At 43.0% G+C, this 20,741-nt stretch overlaps 1 protein-coding gene across 1 annotated transcript; it reads left to right on the top strand.

Moving 5' to 3' along the window:
- Positions 1–17,719: 17,719 nt before the first annotated feature.
- LOC131722713 (Fc receptor-like protein 2) lies at positions 17,720–19,433 on the top strand. Its single transcript, XM_059015716.1, has 3 exons — positions 17,720–17,743; positions 17,955–18,246; positions 19,064–19,433. Exons 1-3 carry the CDS (start codon positions 17,720–17,722, stop codon positions 19,360–19,362), a joined length of 615 nt encoding a protein of 204 aa, XP_058871699.1. The 3' UTR covers positions 19,363–19,433.
- The last annotated feature ends 1,308 nt before the right edge of the window (positions 19,434–20,741 follow it).

The raw sequence follows: 20,741 nt of genomic DNA on the forward strand, positions 1-20,741 counted from the left end.
GTCTGTTTCATTTTAAAAGATTGTTTTAAATGTTACAATGTAAATGTTGACTCAGTAGCTACCATTAAATGTTTCAACCTCGGTGACTTTCTTTGATGTGCTATTAATTTTAGGCAGCTTGCAATATATATATATATATATATATATATATATATATATATATATATATATATATATATATATATATATATATATATATATACATATATATATATATATACATATATATATATATATATATATATATATATATATATATATACAGTGCCTTGCAAAAGTATTCAGACCCCTGACCAATTCTGTCATATTACTGAATTACAAATGGTACAATGAAATTTCGTTCTGTTTGGTATTTTATTTTTAAACACTGAAACTCAAAATCAATTATTGTACTGTGACATTGGTTTTATGTTGGGAAATATTTTTAAGAAAAATAAAAAACTGAAATATCTTGCTTGCATAAGTGTTCAATCCCTGTGCTGTGGAAGCTCCCAGTTCACACTGATGAAAGAAATTGCCCTAACAAGGACACAATTACCTTACCTGTGAACCATTAAAGTTGCTGTCACATTTTCTGGATAAAAACCCCACTGTTGATGGATCATTGGTCAGTCTGTGAATCTGAAGGAAAATGAAGACCAAAGAGCATTCTACAGAAGTTAGAGATAAAGTAATACAAATACATAGATTAGGGAAATGGTACAAAATAATATCCAAGTGTTTGGATATCCCAGTGAGCACAGTTGGATCAATAATCAGGAAGTGGAAGCTGCATCACACCACCCAGGCACTGCCAAGAACAGGCCGTCCCTCAAAACTCAGCGATCAAACAAGGAGACTTGTGAGAGAAGCCACAGAGAGGCCAACAATCACTTTGAAGGAGCTACAGAGTTCAGTGGCTGGGAGTGGAGTACTGGTGCACCAGTCAACCATATCAAGAGCTCTGCATAACACTGGCCTGTATGGGAGGGTGGCAGGAAAGAAGCCGTTACTCAAAAAGTACCATCTGAAAGCACGTCTGGAGTTTGCCAGAAAGCATGAGAGTGACCCAGCTGCGATGTGGGAAAAGTTTTGGGGGTCAGATGAGACCAAGATAGAGCTTTTTGGTAAAAACTCAAAGCGCTATGTGTGGCGCAAACCTAACACTGCCCATGCCTCAAGACACACCATCCCTACAGTGAAGTATGGTGGTGGCAGCATCATGCTGTGGTGATGCTTCTCATCAGCAGGGACTGGGCATCTTGTTAAAATTGAAGGAAGAATGGATGGAGCAAAATACAGGGAAATACTGCAAGAGAACCTGCTTCAGTCCACTAAAAAACTGAAGCTTGGGAGGAAATTCACCTTTCAGCAGGACCATGATCCCAAGCACAAGGCCAAAGCAACATTGGAGTGGCTCAAGAACAAAAAGGTGAATGTCCTACAGTGGCCAAGTCAAAGTCCTGATCTTAATCCCATTGAGAATCTGTGGCACTATTTGAAAATTGCTGTCCACAAGCGTCGTCCAACCAACCTGAACAACCTGGAGCAAATCTGCCAAGAAGAATGGGCCAAAATCACTCCAACACTGTGTGCAAAGCTGGTACATACTTACCCCAAAAGACTTAAAGCTGTTATTGCAGCGAAAGGTGGCTCTACCAAATATTAATGTGTGGGGGTTGAATACTTATCCAAGCAAGATATTTCAGTTTTTTATTTTTCTGAAAAAATATTTCCCAACATAAAACCAATGTCACCTGTTTCAGTGTTTTAAAATAAAATATCAAACAGAACGAAATTTCAATGTACCATTTGTAATTCAATAATATGAGAGAAACTACAAATTTTCAAACAGGAAATCGAAGCTGGTCAGGCTTGGATGTAAGCTTAAAAAAAGAATGCATTTCAACAACTGTATAGTGGCGCAGCAGGCTAAGGTCGTGTGCTCTTCAAGAACATCATATTGCGAGTTTAAACCACGGTATTCCCCCCCTCTTTTTCATTCTGCGAAATGTGCTGTTTTAAAATATAAATAATTTGTTTAATATAAATGGTGTGGATATCAAACTGCTTGCACACCCTAGTATGTTTTGACGTTGAACAACATGTGGAATCACATGATTGGTAGATGTCCAGTTATTTAGCTTTTCTGTTTGAATAGTCGCTACACACCCTTAAAAAGTAAACTGAACAGCAGTGTGGAGTAGTGGTTAGGGCTCTGGACTCTTGCCTGGAGGGTCGTGGGTTCAATCCCCAGTGGGGGACACTGCTGCTGTACCCCTGAGCAAGGTACTTTACCTAGATTGCTCCAGTAAAAACCCAACTGTATAAATGGGTAATTGTATGTAAAAATAATGTGATATCTTGTAACAATTGTAAGTCACCCTGGATAAGGGCGTCTGCTAAGAAATAAATAATAATATGCGTATGAATAATAATAATATGCGTAGACGGAACAGGAGGAAGAAGGAGAATAACAATTTTGCTTTAGTTTGACCACTTATATCTCATTGTGTATAAGAGGTATGTACGTTTTTTTTCACATTTGAGGTAAGAAAGTTTCAGACTTTTGATACTGGTACAGATGGTAATTCTAAGTGATTTAGTTTTGCCACTGCAACATGGTGAAAACAGCTAAACTCTTTGAGCTGTATAGAGACTCTCGGTCATTTCAAACAAGTTTTTCTAACTTGAACGAGGAACTACCGTTCCTCTCAATATAATTTGGTTACAGTTGTTTTTATGAAAATAGAGCTCTTGTTTTGCTTTTAGTCATGTACCACTCGACACACACCTCTATTGCAAAATAACAGAATCATTTTACCCTTATGGATCACAATTAATAGACTAATAGATAATTGTGCTGCCAGTGTGACAGGCAGTGTTGTGTGATGCACTGCCATTGTGGATTCTGACCCCTGCTGGTGAGATGAGATTAAAAGCTCTATAAGCACACATGCAGAGGAGCCTGGATCTTTTGCATAGGGGTTAAGATGCTCACCTGCACTGTGTGTGGTCGACAGTGTATGCCCAGCCTTCTCCCTGTTGTACTTATCACACCCATTATTGAATTGAATTCACAACTCAAGTCTGCTTTCTTCTCTTCATATGAACACTCAAATCAGTATGAATATTGAATGTATCAAAAAAGCTCTGACTGGTTTTGAACACGATTTAATATCACCACCAGTTGCTACTCAAGAATACTTTAAATGCAGCTACAGATCTGTCAGTTTCCTAAACCCCATGCGTGTGTCCAAGTTAATGAAGGATTATTATCATGTGACATTGTCTTGCTTTGTTTTTACTCTTCCCTCACCTTTACAATCATTCACAGGGTTCTTATTGAAATGACTCAAATCTTGTGTTTGTATTATTTGGTAAGTCTCTGTTAAGGTGCTTTGACTATGAGTTCAGGAGCTGCCTGTCATATACATATTTAATATAGGCTAGATTAGAGTGTCTTTATATTATTATATACACCAGCGCCAAGTAGTGCACAGCAGTGTGTTACTAACAAAACAAGAGAAGGAAACCTGATCAAAAGTGTCCGATCACTAGATGGCGCTGTCTCTTACTTCTCCCTATGTTAGCACATGTTACATGTATGTATGGCAGGCACCTATAACTGATGAGCCTGGTATAACAATGGTAAAAGCATTGGAAACAGCAACATGACTGTGGTGCTTTTATAAGGGTCTAGTCCCTGACTGTCTCTGTTGTGTTTTTCAGTGCTGACTGTAGTGAGCTGCTCCAGACAGTATGAAGGTAAGAGAACAGTTTACAATGTGAACACAGTTTAAAAACAGGATTTACAATTCATGGTTGAAAAGCATGAAGCTAGTTTGAGAAATGACACTTTTCATGTTAGGTGTGTGTGTTGAAAATAGGCTGTGGCAATGCAGACACAAAGTGAAGAGACTAGTAAAGATTCTCATCCTGCTTCCTGATCATCTATAAAAAACACACTTTTGAAATCAGCTTTCCCTTTCTTCTTTCCAATATAACAATTTAATAAAACAAAGAATGACTCGAGCAAACACTAGCCATTACAGTGCCATACTGTCCTCCACCAAGAGGCTATGTGTGGTATTGCTGGAAAGCTTTTCAATAAGAATATTACATTGGCTGACTGCTAATCAAGGTTTTAAAATCCAGATTCTTACATTATTATATCATGATTATCAGTGGTTCCCCTTTTCTTCTTGTGTTCTTCTTAGTACTGAACCCAGGACCAGAGGACACAGTTCTTTACTGTGGTGAGGGTATGGAATGGGTTACCGAGTCTTGTTGGTGATGCTGAATCTTTGGGATCCTTTAAGACCTGACTTTATAAAAGCTACTACACTGTAAAAACAAGTTGAGTTTACTGAACAAAACTGAGGAAACTCAGTGAATAATGTTGTGAACTCAATAATACTAAGTTAGTACATCTTAACCAAAGCAATGTAATTCAATTTGAGTGAGTGAGCTTCAGTAAATTCTTACGTGAAAACATTAACTTTAATCACAATTTATTAGGAAAAATGACTCCAAAGTGACTGCTATGTTAAAGAAAGTGGATTTTATAGTAGTTCAAACAGGGAATCACTGTGAGCTTGGATTGATCATTGTGAGTGAGCATGCAGACCTCATTAAATATGGAGAACTCCTGCAATTATGGTGACAAAAGTACAAATATAAAAACATGCAGTTCATCCCTATTCCGAGTGCAGACCTGCAAAACTCAAAGATCTTGACGGTACAACAAACCTCAAACAACAAATACACAGATTCCCAGGATCCTCAACCTGAACCAGGATTTGCATATCAGGCCTGGGTACCTATTGGTCAGTGTACTACATTAATTTAAGTTTGGTCAACTGAGCTACATTAAGTTTGAGTTCTATTTCACTATTTAACTGCTTCTTGAATAAATATATTTGAAACAACACAGTAATGGACTGAACTCAGTTTAAATGAGTAAGAACAATTGTTAGGGTTTCCAGTGACCAGACACAGGCAGTGATTTTCTCATGTTCTTTTGTAGAAGAGTGTGGAAGGGTGGTGGGCAATTCACTGACACACACGCGAGACAGAAGGTTTTATTTGAAACACCGCACGGGTGCCCAGTTTTATTTTGGTAACTTTTCTTTATTTTTTATTATTTATCACCTGATGGCACTGGTGCTGCAACTCCCCTTACACCAACGATGATAAACAGGGGTTGCACTTGTATCCGTCAGCACGTGCAGCTGCTGTGAAATAATAATGAAAACCAAAAGGCGAAATAAAAAGAGAAAATAAAACACAGTAATAAAACTACAAAATAAAGGTGCTGCGTACAAGGTGCCCCCACTGCCGCTAAGCCGGTCAGCTCGGGTCTCTGATCTACGCTCAGCTATTATTTATATATACCGTATAACTACACACGTCCACTCGGGTATGTAATTTTTTCTTTTAATTCTTGGTTTATTTGTTTAAGGCAGACTGTCTCCTTCAGCCGTGCTTGCCTAGTCTTTGTTTACACTGGAGTCTGTCTCCAGCATCACTGGGTATCCTCTCTCTGGCCACCTGAATGCATAACCAAGCACAGTACTTATGGGCCGAGCAATCCCCCAAGGCCCGCCTCTCAGCCACTCAGAGAGAGGGAAAGCCAACACACCCTCTTCACCACCTCTCTGTGTTATCGCCATGACTGACAGGCAGATCTTACGAGGCTGCTGCCCTCTTCCTGCAGAACCATGCATGTGTCAGATAGTCAGCACAGACCTCCCCCTGTTACAAAGAGCTTATATAGTTTCTAGTCTCTTAGACTTCAATTTAGACCTGTCACAAAGACGGCCGGAGTGGGTGGCGTCAGACCAGCAGCAGGAAATAAACAGACAGAGATTTGGGGTTTGGTGAAGCTGAGCGAATGCTTTCGCTCAGCATTTAATAATTAACAGACAGAACAGAAAATAAAAGGTTTTAAACACAAAACAGGAAACGGCACTTGTAGCCAAAATAAACAGACAAACAAAACAAACTAACACTTAACAAACGGTGCACGGAGACAAACAAACACGGTGAGAACAAACACTTTACGTTTTATTTTGCTTTTCTTTCTCCTTCTCTCTCTCTCCCGTTCTCCACTCTCGAACACCCAACCCCGACTGCAAGAAATGTGCGTCTATATATACTATTGTGCTGGATTCAATTACTAATTAATTATTCACTTGAATCCCAGCACGTGAATTAATTCTGTGCAACCCCGTGCTCACATATTACATTTAACCAGCACGTGAAGTGATTTGTGCCCTCCTCGTGCCTAAATACAAATCTACCTTTTTAAATCACACGTGAAACACAGACCCGTTTATATCCCGTGTACCAATCTATACACCGACATTTAACACACGCACGCAACATACAACACATAACACACAAATGCACACGGGCGGGGCGCATTGCCACAGGACCATAAAGATATTTCAAAGACATCACTACAGATAATGTTTCTGCTGTTCCTGTACTTCATGTGTTGTGGTCAGAACTCACATTAATGTAAAAAACAGGGGAGGAGCCAAGCATTCCCATCACAATAAAAGAGCTGCCCCAGACTACACTCACCCTGGAGCATCCATTCCCAGAGGTATTCACCGGGGAGACAGTCACTCTGAGGTGTGGGGTTGAGGGGGTTCTGCTGTCTGGAAATATCTCTGGTACAAAGACAGCAAGGACACTCCAGTGCTCCAGACTGCTGGCCGCAGTATACCTGGCGACAGCTACACAATCACTGCAGCTGCTGTATCTGACCAGGGCCAGTACTGCTGTCGAGGACAAAGAAAAAGTCGATCAAGTTCCTCTCAGCTCAGTAATCCTGTGTCAGTAACTGTGTCTGGTGAGTTTATTAACTCAGCTGCTACTGAAAACTGGACTAACTGCTGCCCCATTGACCACAGACCCCCACTTTATATGTTTGTGTTCAAAGTCATAATCATATTGAGAGATATTCCTCATGAATTTTTTTTTATTATTATTTATTATTATTTATTTCTTAGCAGACACCCTTATCCAGTTCGACTTACATTCATAACCAAAAATGCATTTCAAAAATCACAGTACAATTAATAATACAATTAAGAGCAAGATAAATACAATGACTAGCAAGTATGACAAAATATGATTCAATAACGGAGCAGATAACAGTGTCAGTGATAGTTACATTAGGATATAATTAAGTACAAAATAATACAGATTAAATAACACTTGTGACAGATTACAGTACTCTAAAGTACAGGATTAAATGCAGTAAAATAGGGGGCAGATAAGAGCAAGTAAAGCACATTTAAGGAAGAGTGATAAATTTCCAGAGGGAAAAACAGAGGAGTTCTACAGGTGCTGTCTGAACAGGTGAGTCTTGAGGAGGCGCCGGAAGGTGGACAGGGACTGGGCAGTCCTGATATCTGTAGGAAGGTCATTCCACCACTGCGGGGCTACGGTGGAGAAGGAGCGGGCTCTGGAGGCAGGGGAGCATAGAGGAGGTAGAACCAGTCTTCTAGTGCAGGAGGAGCGGAGAAGTCGAGTGGGGGTGTAGGGAGAGATGAGGGTCTGGAGGTAGCTGGGTGCAGTCTGGTCAAGGCATCTGTAGGCTAGTACAAGAGTCTTGAACTGGATGCGAGCGGTGATCGGAAGCCAGTGGAGTGAGCGGAGCAGTGGAGTTGCGTGGGAGAAGCGAGGCAGAGAGAACACCAGGCGAGCAGTGGAGTTCTGGATGAGCTGGAGCGGACGGGTGGCGGACTCAGGGAAGCCAGCCAGGAGGGAGTTGCAGTAGTCTAGGCGGGAGAGTACCAGGGCCTGGACCAGGAGCTTGATGGCGTAGTTGGTGAGGAAGAATCGGCAAATGCGTGCCAGAGTGGAGATGTGCTTGGAATAAGAGAGGCAGGGGTCCAGGGTGACTCCGAAGTTCTTAGCTGAGGAGGAGGGAGAGAGTGTGGTAGATTCCAGAGGAACGGAGATAGAGAGATCAGATGAGGGGGAGGAGGAGGGAAAGAAAAGGAGGTCAGATTTAGAGAGGTTGAGTTTGGGGTGATGCAAATGCATCCAGGAGGAGATAGCAGACTGACAGGTAGAGCTTTTAACTCAAAACTCACAAGTAGAGCCTGCAATGGGTCACACTGCTACTATTCCTACTGTATCACAAGTAGAGCCTGCAATGGGTCACACTGCTGCTATTCCTACTGTATCACAAGTAGAGACTGCAATGGGTCAAACTGCAGCTATTCCTACTGTATCACAAGTAGAGCCTGCAATGGGTCACACTGCTGCTATTCCTACTGTATCACAAGTAGAGCCTGCAATGGGTCACACTGCTGCTATTCCTACTGTATCACTGCAGAGATGCTCCTGGGGGGCTGGAATCTCTCCTAACTGATTGTAGGGGAATAAATCATTTCCTGTTCTCTGTTTCAGAGGGTCATCCTCAGGTTGTCCTGACCCTGCAGCCTGCCTGGTCACAGATATTCACAGGAGAGACAGTCACCCTGAGCTGTGAGGTGGAGGGGGACTCTGCTGGCTGGAGGTTTAAACAGTACAGAGATGGACGTGAAGAGGCAGGGTGCAGTGATCAATACAGCAGGAGATATGGAGACAGCTGTACAATCAGTAAAGCTCGGCATTCTCACAGCGGAGTGTACTGGTGTGAATCTGCATCAGGACAGGAGCGCAGTAATGCTGTCAACCTAACTGTGTCATGTAAGTCATTTACATTCTAGATAATATTCAGACCCTGTTGAATAATCCTGCACTCTGATTGGCTTGCTGATTTGAGTAAAGCTGTCTGTGGATCTCCAGTCAGTATGAATTGTTTCTGCTCACACTGCTGCTTTCAAGTACCAGCTGAGCAAATGCTCATATTGAAATAAGCTTCAAATGAGTGGAGCAGGATTGTCTTTTCTCTGCAGTTATCCAGATCCCAGGTGTTGGGATATCTAACATTTTGTTTTACAGAAAGAATATTTTCAGGCTGTGTGTTTGAAAGATTCCATATGAGCTCCTACAAAGTGACAAGACCCTGTTACAGGATTTCATATTCATGTCTTATGTTCCGTCCTTTGGGGATCAAAGAGCCTTAAATATAAATCAAGGGGTATCTACACTTGGGGCAAAATAGTTTCCTACAATAGTCTTTCTTAACGCTGTAGGAAGTCTGTATAGCTCATAATAGGGAATAATACATTATAACATGATGAGATAAAAAAAGCATTATAAACATGTTTGTGTAAAACTGCAGCCTCCTTGTCATCAGGTGCAATTATGTGTTCTAAACAGAAGTCTGTCCAAACAATATATATCCCAAAAATAGTCTGTGTTTATTAAAAAGTAAACAAAAGATCCACCCCTCTACCAACACGGCGGGCTTTGCAAACCCCAAAATAATACTTTTTTAAAACAAAACAATAATCCAATAGTTTTTGATAATCCGTCGTTCTCCGTGCCACAAGTGTGAGAACTGGACGTGGTGAAAGTGCAGGGAAGTGCTCTGGTGATCATTCTCAATCCTCCTCTGCAAAACACAGAACACAAAACCGTAACACAAAATCAAAACAAATACTACCGGCTCCGGCTGTCTGTTACGTTCGTCAGGGCAAGGCGACATTGACGTAGCTGCTTCCCCTTTGTACCCACAAAGCCCTCCCTGCAATCAACCCGTCGCCATGATTTCTCCAATAGAGGGCCATCCTGCAGCTGATTGCAATCGAGTCTTTCTGGGTACGTGCAACTACCCGCTCCCTCTAATATGGTCACCTTCCGGTTTCTGCCTACCGTCCAGGCAGTCCATCTAGGAGGCACCACCGTCCTTACACAGCGTCCTTTCCGATCGGGAGGGAGATTTACAACATCGACTCTTTCTCTCTTTATTACACTCCTCCATCCTGACCCATCTCTCAGCCCTGCTGATCTGAACTCTTTCTATCTTTTCAGATCAATGGGTGATCCTGCAGACTCCTCCATCCTGACCCATCTCTCAGCCCTGCTGATCTGAACTCTTTCTATCTTTTCAGATCAATGGGTGATCCTGCAGACTCCTCAATCCTGACCCGTCTCTCAGCCCTGCTGATCTGAACTCTTTCTGTCTTTTCAGATCAATGGGTGATCCTGCAGACTCCTCAATCCTGACCTGTCTCTCAGCCCTGCTGATCTGAACTCTTTCTGTCTTTTCAGATCAATGGGTGATCCTGCAGACTCCTCAATCCTGACCCGTCTCTCAGCCCTGCTGATCTGAACTCTTTCTGTCTTTTCAGATAAATGGGTGATCCTGCAGACTCCTCAATCCTGACCTGTCTCTCAGCCCTGCTGATCTGAACTCTTTCTGTCTTTTCAGATCAATGGGTGATCCTGCAGACTCCTCAATCCTGACCCGTCTCTCAGCCCTGCTGATCTGAACTCTTTCTGTCTTTTCAGATAAATGGGTGATCCTGCAGACTCCTCAATCCTGACCCGTCTCTCAGCCCTGCTGATCTGAACTCTTTCTGTCTTTTCAGATCAATGGGTGATCCTGCAGACTCCTCAATCCTGACCCGTCTCTCAGCCCTGCTGATCTGAACTCTTTCTGTCTTTTCAGATGGGCGGGTGATCCTGCAGACTCCCTCACAGCCTGTGTTTGAGGGAGACACTCTGACTCTGAGGTGTCTTATTCACGATGGTTATAAAGCTACCAGGGTTATATTTTATAAATATAATAGAGAGTTACAGTCTCGGGCTGGCAAGGAGCTGAGTGTGGCTCATGTTTCAAAGAGTGACGAGGGGTCCTACAAGTGCACAGCGGAGTGGAGGTGGGACTCCACATACTCTGATGACTCTGCAGAGGTGCGGGTGGCAGTGAGAGGTAGGTTCATTCTAACAGAGAGAGTCCTCACTCCCTTCTCTGTCTGTAATGTCTCACAGATACATTCACACTGGAGTCTATTCCAGCTGTGTTAATGTGACTCTGCAGAGGTGCGGGTGTCAGTGAGAGGTAGGTTCATTCTAACAGAGAGAGTCCTCACCCCCTTCTCTGTCTGTAATGTCTCACAGATACATTCACACTGGAGTCTATTCCAGCTGTGTTAATGTGACTCTGCAGAGGTGCGGGTGTCAGTGAGAGGTAGGTTCATTCTGACAGAGAGAGTCCTCACCCCCTTCTCTGTCTGTAATGTCTCACAGATACATTCACACTGGAGTCTATTCCAGCTGTGTTAATGTGACTCTGCAGAGGTGCGGGTGTCAGTGAGAGGTAGGTTCATTCTAACAGAGAGAGTCCTCACCCCCTTCTCTGTCTGTAATGTCTCACAGATACATTCAAACTGGAGTCTATTCCAGCTGTGTTAATGTGACTCTGCAGAGGTGCGGGTGTCAGTGAGAGGTAGGTTCATTCTAACAGAGTCCTCACCCCCTTCTCTGTCTGTAATGTCTCACAGATACATTCACACTGGAGTCTATTCCAGCTGTGTTAATGTGACTCTGCAGAGGTGCGGGTGTCAGTGAGAGGTAGGTTCATTCTAACAGAGAGAGTCCTCACCCCCTTCTTTGTCTGTAATGTCTCACAGATACATTCACTCTGGAGTCTATTCCAGCTGTGTTAATGTGACTCTGCAGAGGTGCAGGTGTCAGTGAGAGGTATGTTCATTCTAACAGAGAGAGTCCTGTGGCAATGTGCTCTGCCCTTGTGTGCATTTATGTGTTGTATGGTGCGTGTGTTAATGTTGGTGTATAGAGATTGGTACGCGGGATATAAACGGGTCTGTGTTTCACGTGTATTTAAAAATGTAGATTTGTATTTAGGCACGATCCTGTTACACTGACTGTGTCTGGTGAGTTTATTAACACAGCGATCCTGTTACACTGGCTGTGTCTGGTGAGTTTATTAACACAGAGATCCTGTTTCACTGACTGTGTCTGGTGAGTTTATTAACACAGAGATCCTGTTACACTGACTGTGTCTGGTGAGTTTATTAACACAGCGATCCTGTTACACTGGCTGTGTCTGGTGAGTTTATTAACACAGCGATCCTGTTTCACTGACTGTGTCTGGTGAGTTTATTAACACAGTGATCCTGTTTCACTGACTGTGTCTGGTGAGTTTATTAACACAGAGATCCTGTTTCACTGACTGTGTCTGGTGAGTTTATTAACACAGCGATCCTGTTACACGGACTGTGTCTGGTGAGTTTATTAACACAGCGATCCTGTTACACGGACTGTGTCTGGTGAGTTTATTAACACAGCGATCCTGTTACACGGACTGTGTCTGGTGAGTTTATTAACACAGCGATCCTGTTACACGGACTGTGTCTGGTGAGTTTATTAACACAGCGATCCTGTTACACTGGCTGTGTCTGGTGAGTTTATTAACGCAGCGATCCTGTTACACGGACTGTGTCTGGTGAGTTTATTAACACAGGGATCCTGTTACACTGGCTGTGTCTGGTGAGTTTATTAACACAGCGATCCTGTATCACTGACTGTCTGGTGAGTTTATTAACACAGCGATCCTGTTACACTGACTGTGTCTGGTGAGTTTATTAACACAGTGATCCTGTTACACTGACTGTGTCTGGTGAGTTTATTAACACAGCGATCCTGTTACACTGACAGTGTCTGGTGAGTTTATTAACACAGTGATCTTGTTTCACTGACTGTGTCTGGTGAGTTTATTAACACAGCGATCCTGTTACACTGACAGTGTCTGGTGAGTTTATTAACACAGCGATCCTGTTTCACTGACTGTCTGGTGAGTTTATTAACACAGAGATCCTGTTACACTGACTGTGTCTGGTGAGTTTATTAACACAGCGATCCTGTTACACTGGCTGTGTCTGGTGAGTTTATTAACACAGCGATCCTGTTTCACTGACTGTGTCTGGTGAGTTTATTAACACAGAGATCCTGTTACACTGACTGTGTCTGGTGAGTTTATTAACACAGCGATCCTGTTACACGGACTGTGTCTGGTGAGTTTATTAACACAGAGATCCTGTTACACTGACTGTGTCTGGTGAGTTTATTAACACAGCGATCCTGTTACACTGGCTGTGTCTGGTGAGTTTATTAACATAGCGATCCTGTTTCACTGACTGTGTCTGGTGAGTTTATTAACACAGTGATCCTGTTTCACTGACTGTGTCTGGTGAGTTTATTAACACAGAGATCCTGTTTCACTGACTGTGTCTGGTGAGTTTATTAACACAGCGATCCTGTTACACGGACTGTGTCTGGTGAGTTTATTAACACAGCGATCCTGTTACACGGACTGTGTCTGGTGAGTTTATTAACACAGCGATCCTGTTACACGGACTGTGTCTGGTGAGTTTATTAACACAGCGATCCTGTTACACGGACTGTGTCTGGTGAGTTTATTAACACAGCGATCCTGTTACACTGGCTGTGTCTGGTGAGTTTATTAACGCAGCGATCCTGTTACACGGACTGTGTCTGGTGAGTTTATTAACACAGCGATCCTGTTTCACTGACTGTGTCTGGTGAGTTTATTAACACAGTGATCCTGTTTCACTGACTGTGTCTGGTGAGTTTATTAACACAGAGATCCTGTTTCACTGACTGTGTCTGGTGAGTTTATTAACACAGCGATCCTGTTACACGGACTGTGTCTGGTGAGTTTATTAACACAGCGATCCTGTTACACTGGCTGTGTCTGGTGAGTTTATTAACGCAGCGATCCTGTTTCACTGACTGTGTCTGGTGAGTTTATTAACACAGTGATCCTGTTTCACTGACTGTGTCTGGTGAGTTTATTAACACAGAGATCCTGTTTCACTGACTGTGTCTGGTGAGTTTATTAACACAGCGATCCTGTTACACTGACTGTGTCTGGTGAGTTTATTAACACAGAGATCCTGTTACACTGACTGTGTCTGGTGAGTTTATTAACACAGCGATCCTGTTACACTGGCTGTGTCTGGTGAGTTTATTAACACAGCGATCCTGTTTCACTGACTGTGTCTGGTGAGTTTATTAACACAGTGATCCTGTTTCACTGACTGTGTCTGGTGAGTTTATTAACACAGAGATCCTGTTTCACTGACTGTGTCTGGTGAGTTTATTAACACAGCGATCCTGTTACACGGACTGTGTCTGGTGAGTTTATTAACACAGCGATCCTGTTACACGGACTGTGTCTGGTGAGTTTATTAACACAGCGATCCTGTTACACGGACTGTGTCTGGTGAGTTTATTAACACAGAGATCCTGTTTCACTGACTGTGTCTGGTGAGTTTATTAACACAGAGATCCTGTTTCACTGACTGTGTCTGGTGAGTTTATTAACACAGCGATCCTGTTACACGGACTGTGTCTGGTGAGTTTATTAACACAGAGATCCTGTTACACTGACTGTGTCTGGTGAGTTTATTAACACAGCGATCCTGTTACACTGGCTGTGTCTGGTGAGTTTATTAACACAGCGATCCTGTTTCACTGACTGTGTCTGGTGAGTTTATTAACACAGTGATCCTGTTTCACTGACTGTGTCTGGTGAGTTTATTAACACAGAGATCCTGTTTCACTGACTGTGTCTGGTGAGTTTATTAACACAGCGATCCTGTTACACGGACTGTGTCTGGTGAGTTTATTAACACAGCGATCCTGTTACACGGACTGTGTCTGGTGAGTTTATTAACACAGCGATCCTGTTACACGGACTTTGTCTGGTGAGTTTATTAACACAGCGATCCTGTTACACGGACTGTGTCTGGTGAGTTTATTAACACAGGGATCCTGTTACACTGGCTGTGTCTGGTGAGTTTATTAACACAGTGATCCTGTTACACTGACTGTGTCTGGTGAGTTTATTAACACAGCGATCCTGTTACACTGACAGTGTCTGGTGAGTTTATTAACACAGTGATCTTGTTTCACTGACTGTGTCTGGTGAGTTTATTAACACAGCGATCCTGTTACACTGACAGTGTCTTGTGAGTTTATTATCACAGCGATCCTGTTTCACTGACTGTCTGGTGAGTTTATTAACACAGAGATCCTGTTACACTGACTGTGTCTGGTGAGTTTATTAACACAGCGATCCTGTTACACTGGCTGTGTCTGGTGAGTTTATTAACACAGCGATCCTGTTTCACTGACTGTGTCTGGTGAGTTTATTAACACAGTGATCCTGTTTCACTGACTGTGTCTGGTGAGTTTATTAACACAGAGATCCTGTTTCACTGACTGTGTCTGGTGAGTTTATTAACACAGCGATCCTGTTACACGGACTGTGTCTGGTGAGTTTATTAACACAGCGATCCTGTTACACTGGCTGTGTCTGGTGAGTTTATTAACGCAGCGATCCTGTTTCACTGACTGTGTCTGGTGAGTTTATTAACACAGTGATCCTGTTTCACTGACTGTGTCTGGTGAGTTTATTAACACAGAGATCCTGTTTCACTGACTGTGTCTGGTGAGTTTATTAACTCAGCGATCCTGTTACACGGACTGTGTCTGGTGAGTTTATTAACACAGAGATCCTGTTACACTGACTGTGTCTGGTGAGTTTATTAACACAGCGATCCTGTTACACTGGCTGTGTCTGGTGAGTTTATTAACACAGCGATCCTGTTTCACTGACTGTGTCTGGTGAGTTTATTAACACAGTGATCCTGTTTCACTGACTGTGTCTGGTGAGTTTATTAACACAGAGATCCTGTTTCACTGACTGTGTCTGGTGAGTTTATTAACACAGCGATCCTGTTACATGGACTGTGTCTGGTGAGTTTATTAACACAGCGATCCTGTTACACGGACTGTGTCTGGTGAGTTTATTAACACAGCGATCCTGTTACACGGACTGTGTCTGGTGAGTTTATTAACACAGCGATCCTGTTACACGGACTGTGTCTGGTGAGTTTATTAACACAGCGATCCTGTTACACTGACTGTGTCTGGTGAGTTTATTAACACAGGGATCCTGTTACACTGGCTGTGTCTGGTGAGTTTATTAACACAGCGATCCTGTTTCACTGACTGTCTGGTGAGTTTATTAACACAGCGATCCTGTTACACTGACTGTGTCTGGTGAGTTTATTAACACAGTGATCCTGTTACACTGACTGTGTCTGGTGATTTTATTAACACAGCGATCCTGTTACACTGATAGTGTCTGGTGAGTTTATTAACACAGTGATCTTGTTTCACTGACTGTGTCTGGTGAGTTTATTAACACATCGATCCTGTTTCACTGACTGTGTCTGGTGAGTTTATTAACACAGCGATCCTGTTACACGGACTGTGTCTGGTGAGTTTATTAACACAGCGATCCTGTTACACGGACTGTGTCTGGTGAGTTTATTAACACAGCGATCCTGTTACACGGACTGTGTCTGGTGAGTTTATTAACACAGCGATCCTGTTACACTGGCTGTGTCTGGTGAGTTTATTAACGCAGCGATCCTGTTACACGGACTGTGTCTGGTGAGTTTATTAACACAGGGATCCTGTTACACTGGCTGTGTCTGGTGAGTTTATTAACACAGCGATCCTGTTTCACTGACTGTCTGGTGAGTTTATTAACACAGCGATCCTGTTACACGGACTGTGTCTGGTGAGTTTATTAACACAGCGATCCTGTTACACTGGCTGTGTCTGGTGAGTTTATTAACGCAGCGATCCTGTTTCACTGACTGTGTCTGGTGAGTTTATTAACACAGTGATCCTGTTTCACTGACTGTGTCTGGTGAGTTTATTAACACAGAGATCCTGTTTCACTGACTGTGTCTGGTGAGTTTATTAACACAGCGATCCTGTTACACGGACTGTGTCTGGTGAGTTTATTAACACAGCGATCCTGTTACACGGACTGTGTCTGGTGAGTTTATTAACACAGCGATCCTGTTACACGGACTGTGTCTGGTGAGTTTATTAACACAGCGATCCTGTTACACTGGCTGTGTCTGGTGAGTTTATTAACGCAGCGATCCTGTTACACGGACTGTGTCTGGTGAGTTTATTAACACAGGGATCCTGTTACACTGACTGTGTCTGGTGAGTTTATTAACACAGCGATCCTGTTACACTGGCAGTGTCTGATGAGTTTATTAACCCAGCTGAATACAGAGCAGTGCTCTCAATACAGACCCCTCACAGACAGCAATGTTGACCACAGTGCTGTCCTCTCAGAGCTGCTGTTACATTAACTGTAATGGAAATTAACTGTAGAGGCCCGAGGGATGGAAGTATCTTAACTCTAAAATGCTTTTTATTACTAAGATAGGAGTACAGAATTACCCAGGACGGAAGTATAAATGTAATCATTTCATATGGGCTGTTTTAATAGGAAATGATTCTATATATGGGGCAGCAGTGTGGAGTAGTGGTGAGGGCTCTGGACTCTTGACCGGAGGGTCGTGGGTTCAATCCCAGGTGGGGGACACTGCTGCTGTACCCTTGAGCAAGGTACTTTACCTAGATTGCTAACCCAGTAAAAACCCAACTGTATAAATGGGTAATTGTATGTAAAAATAATGTGTAAAAAATAATGTAATTGTATGTAAAAATAATGTGATAACAATTGTAAGTCGCCCTGGATAAGGGCGTCTGCTAAGAAATAAATAATAATAATAATAATAATAATATTCATTCAGTCCTGTGGATTTCTGTCATCTTATCTTTCACACTATCTTTGTGTCAGAACAGAACAGTTACTGATTGGAGCTGCACTGGAAACAGTAATACTTCAAGACAGTTAAAGGAAGTGATACAAGGCATTAGTAGAATAGCAACTTGAAGAATGGATGACTTTGTAGACTTCCTAGTAATGGCTGTTATAATTACTTTTTATTAATAACAAGTACATTAAAAGTAATTGCAGTAGATTCATGTATTTTTTTTATAATTATTCAAATTTTGTAGTAATTTGTTTTTTTAATACAAGTTAAAAATATTTACTATGTTATCGTGTTATCCAAAGCCACTCAAATTGAGGGAAACAGGAGCCCTTATTTGTCATCTTCTGTATTTCAAAGGGACGACCAAAGCCTGCACTGACCCGGGAGCCTGCAGGAGAGATATTTGAAGGAGACACGGTCACCCTGAGCTGTGTGGTTGAGGGGGGCTCTGGAGGCTGGAGATATCTCTGGTACAAAGACAGGCAGGGAGCTCCAGTGTACCAGACTGACAGCAGCAGTGTAACTGGAGCCGGATACACAATCAGTGCTGCTGCTCTGTCCCACAGTGGAGAGTACTGGTGTGAAGCTGGACGGGGCAGGAACATGTCTTACTCACAATACAGCGATCCCATCTGGGTAAATGTAACTGGTGAGTAATACAGAATCTCCTTCCTTTTTACTAAAGCTTTATGGGGTGCTGTTTGGTTCTGCTAGAGGTGATTGGGAGCCTCAATCCTCCAGCATTCCTCTAATTCTCAGTTTCTAATTCTATTCCTCTCTATGTCTCTCTGTCTATTAAGGTTGAAGTTTCTCACCTACTCTACCACGCAATAGCTACAATCAAAGCGATATCTGATGTTATACAAAACACCATGACAAAGCATATCTATTTACAGTAAATGTCAATTTTAAAAATGATAATCTTATTGCTCAATTTTCAATACCGAGAAAGTATTTAATGATTTCAGAGTGGGACTTAAACTCATGACTAACACTGTTGTAAGTGAGGACTCAACTCATTATGCTTCATAGCTGTGTTTGAATGACTTGCAGATTGTCAATGCAGATATATCTAAGGGTTTAGAACCTAGGGAGGGGAGGGGGCAGGATGTTGTGGGATGTTTCAATGACCTGTTTATAGCTTGTTCCTGTCTTGACTGAAACATTTGGTGTTACCTTTACAAGCAAAACGATAAAGAGCCTCTATACTCCAGCACTGCCTCTGTCTCTCTAAGGAGCCTCTATACTCCAGCACTGCCTCTGTCTCTCTAAGGAGCCTCTGTACTCCAGCACTGTCTCTGTCTCTCTAAGAAGCCTCTATACTGCAGCACTGCCTCTGTCTCTCTCGGGAGCAGGGGGCTCTGTGGGAATCCCACTATATGGAAGACTCTGGTTCTGATTGGTTTGAATATCTTGTTCAGACAGCTTCACAATCACTAACCTGTCTTCATGTCATCTTTTTGTAGCTCTGTTCTCCAGGGTGACTCTGACAGCATCTCCAGGAGCCACAGTGAAGGAGGGAGAGGCTCTTAACCTGACCTGTGAGGCAGCAGTGAACAAAACCCCCCGCCCTGAACTCCACTACACCATTGTGAGAGACGGGGAGCCTGTGACTAACAGCACTGACTCTGCACTGTACAGCATAGCCAGCACTGAGAAGAGCCACACTGGGAGCTACACGTGTGCTGTGGAGTCACAGGGAGTGAAGAAGAGCAGCCAGGAGTTACAGATTGAACTACAAAGTAAGATTACAAACCCGTCCTAAATGACTGTCCTTGATGATTGAAAGTGATCTCACAGTAAAATAGGTCACATTGTGATCCCATTATATTCCCATTCCCTGTAGAAACAGAATAAACAGACCACTGAATTATCATCAATTACAACAAATTACAACAGAGAACAAATACTGCACAGTACAGACACTGTTTTTACACCTTGTAAATTCAGTGGTGTATTTTTCCCACTAATGTTTTAGCTACATGCATGTAGCTTTGTGTTCATCACCTGCAACATTAAGGCACATTTTGACAGGATGTAAGGTGGCTCTTAGCCAAGGACGGTTTACTTGGCGCCATGACCAGGTGCTGCGATGTTTGGCCTTAGCATTGGAAGACAAGCGTAACATGACCAATAAGTTGCCACCTGTTCCATCAAAACATTACACACAAAAGACAACATTCCTCCGCCCAGGAGAGCAACCACCAAGAAAAGGTGTTAAAACCAATCCTCGCCCAGGACAACTGGAAGCTGCTAGAGACTGGAAAATGCTGGCAGATGTTGGTCAACGGCTTATTTTTCCACCTGAGATTGCCACCACTAACCTTCGACCAGATATTGTCTTGTGGTCTGGATCAGCACGCCTTGTTCACCTGGTAGAGTTAACAGTGCCATGGGAGGATGCTGTAGATGAGGCGTATGAGAGGAAGAAACTGCGGTATGCTCAACTAGCCACTGAAGCGGAACAGCGAGGATGGAGAGTTCGGGTTTACCCAGTGGAAGTGGGTTGTCGAGGATTTGTGGCACACTCTACAACCCGGTTTCTCAGAGACGTCGGATTCAGTGGCCAAGAGTTGCGTCGCACAGTGAAGAACTTATCTGAAGCAGCAGAGAGGAGCAGCAACTGGCTGTGGTTGAGACGGAAAGATTCTGGCTGGGGACAGGTAAGTAAGCTGGGCTGAGTTGAGTGGGGGACGGAGGGGGGTGATGCTGGGACGCCAGAATCACCGTCGAGCCCTCTTGAGGTGTCGTGGGCTAGTCGACGAAACACTGAGGATGGAAGGTGCCCACTTGAAAACCCCAGAGATGTACCCTACTTAGCTCAATCCAGACGGTTGTCATGCTGATGCGCTGGGGAGGCCGCACTTTGGTTGATCCCCGGAGCCAGCATCGCAGCCGTTGTGTGTGCTGATGCGCCAGGGAGGCAAAATAAGCTGATCCCTGGAGCCAGCATTACACTTCAGCCATTAACACCAGACAGAAGGATATCTACATCATCATATGGAAGGAAACGTAAATGGATGGAGACGCATATGGATCACATTAGTTTACTGTAAAGCTACGTCTTAGTTGGTGCTTATCTTGGCGAGAGCCGAGTTCAAATCAGCATGAAGTTTTAACATCTACTCTCGTGTAATGGAAATC

The sequence above is a fragment of the Acipenser ruthenus genome, chromosome 51 (genome assembly GCF_902713425.1).
Source record: "Acipenser ruthenus chromosome 51, fAciRut3.2 maternal haplotype, whole genome shotgun sequence".
In the NCBI taxonomy this organism is placed as follows: Eukaryota; Metazoa; Chordata; class Actinopteri; order Acipenseriformes; family Acipenseridae; genus Acipenser; species Acipenser ruthenus.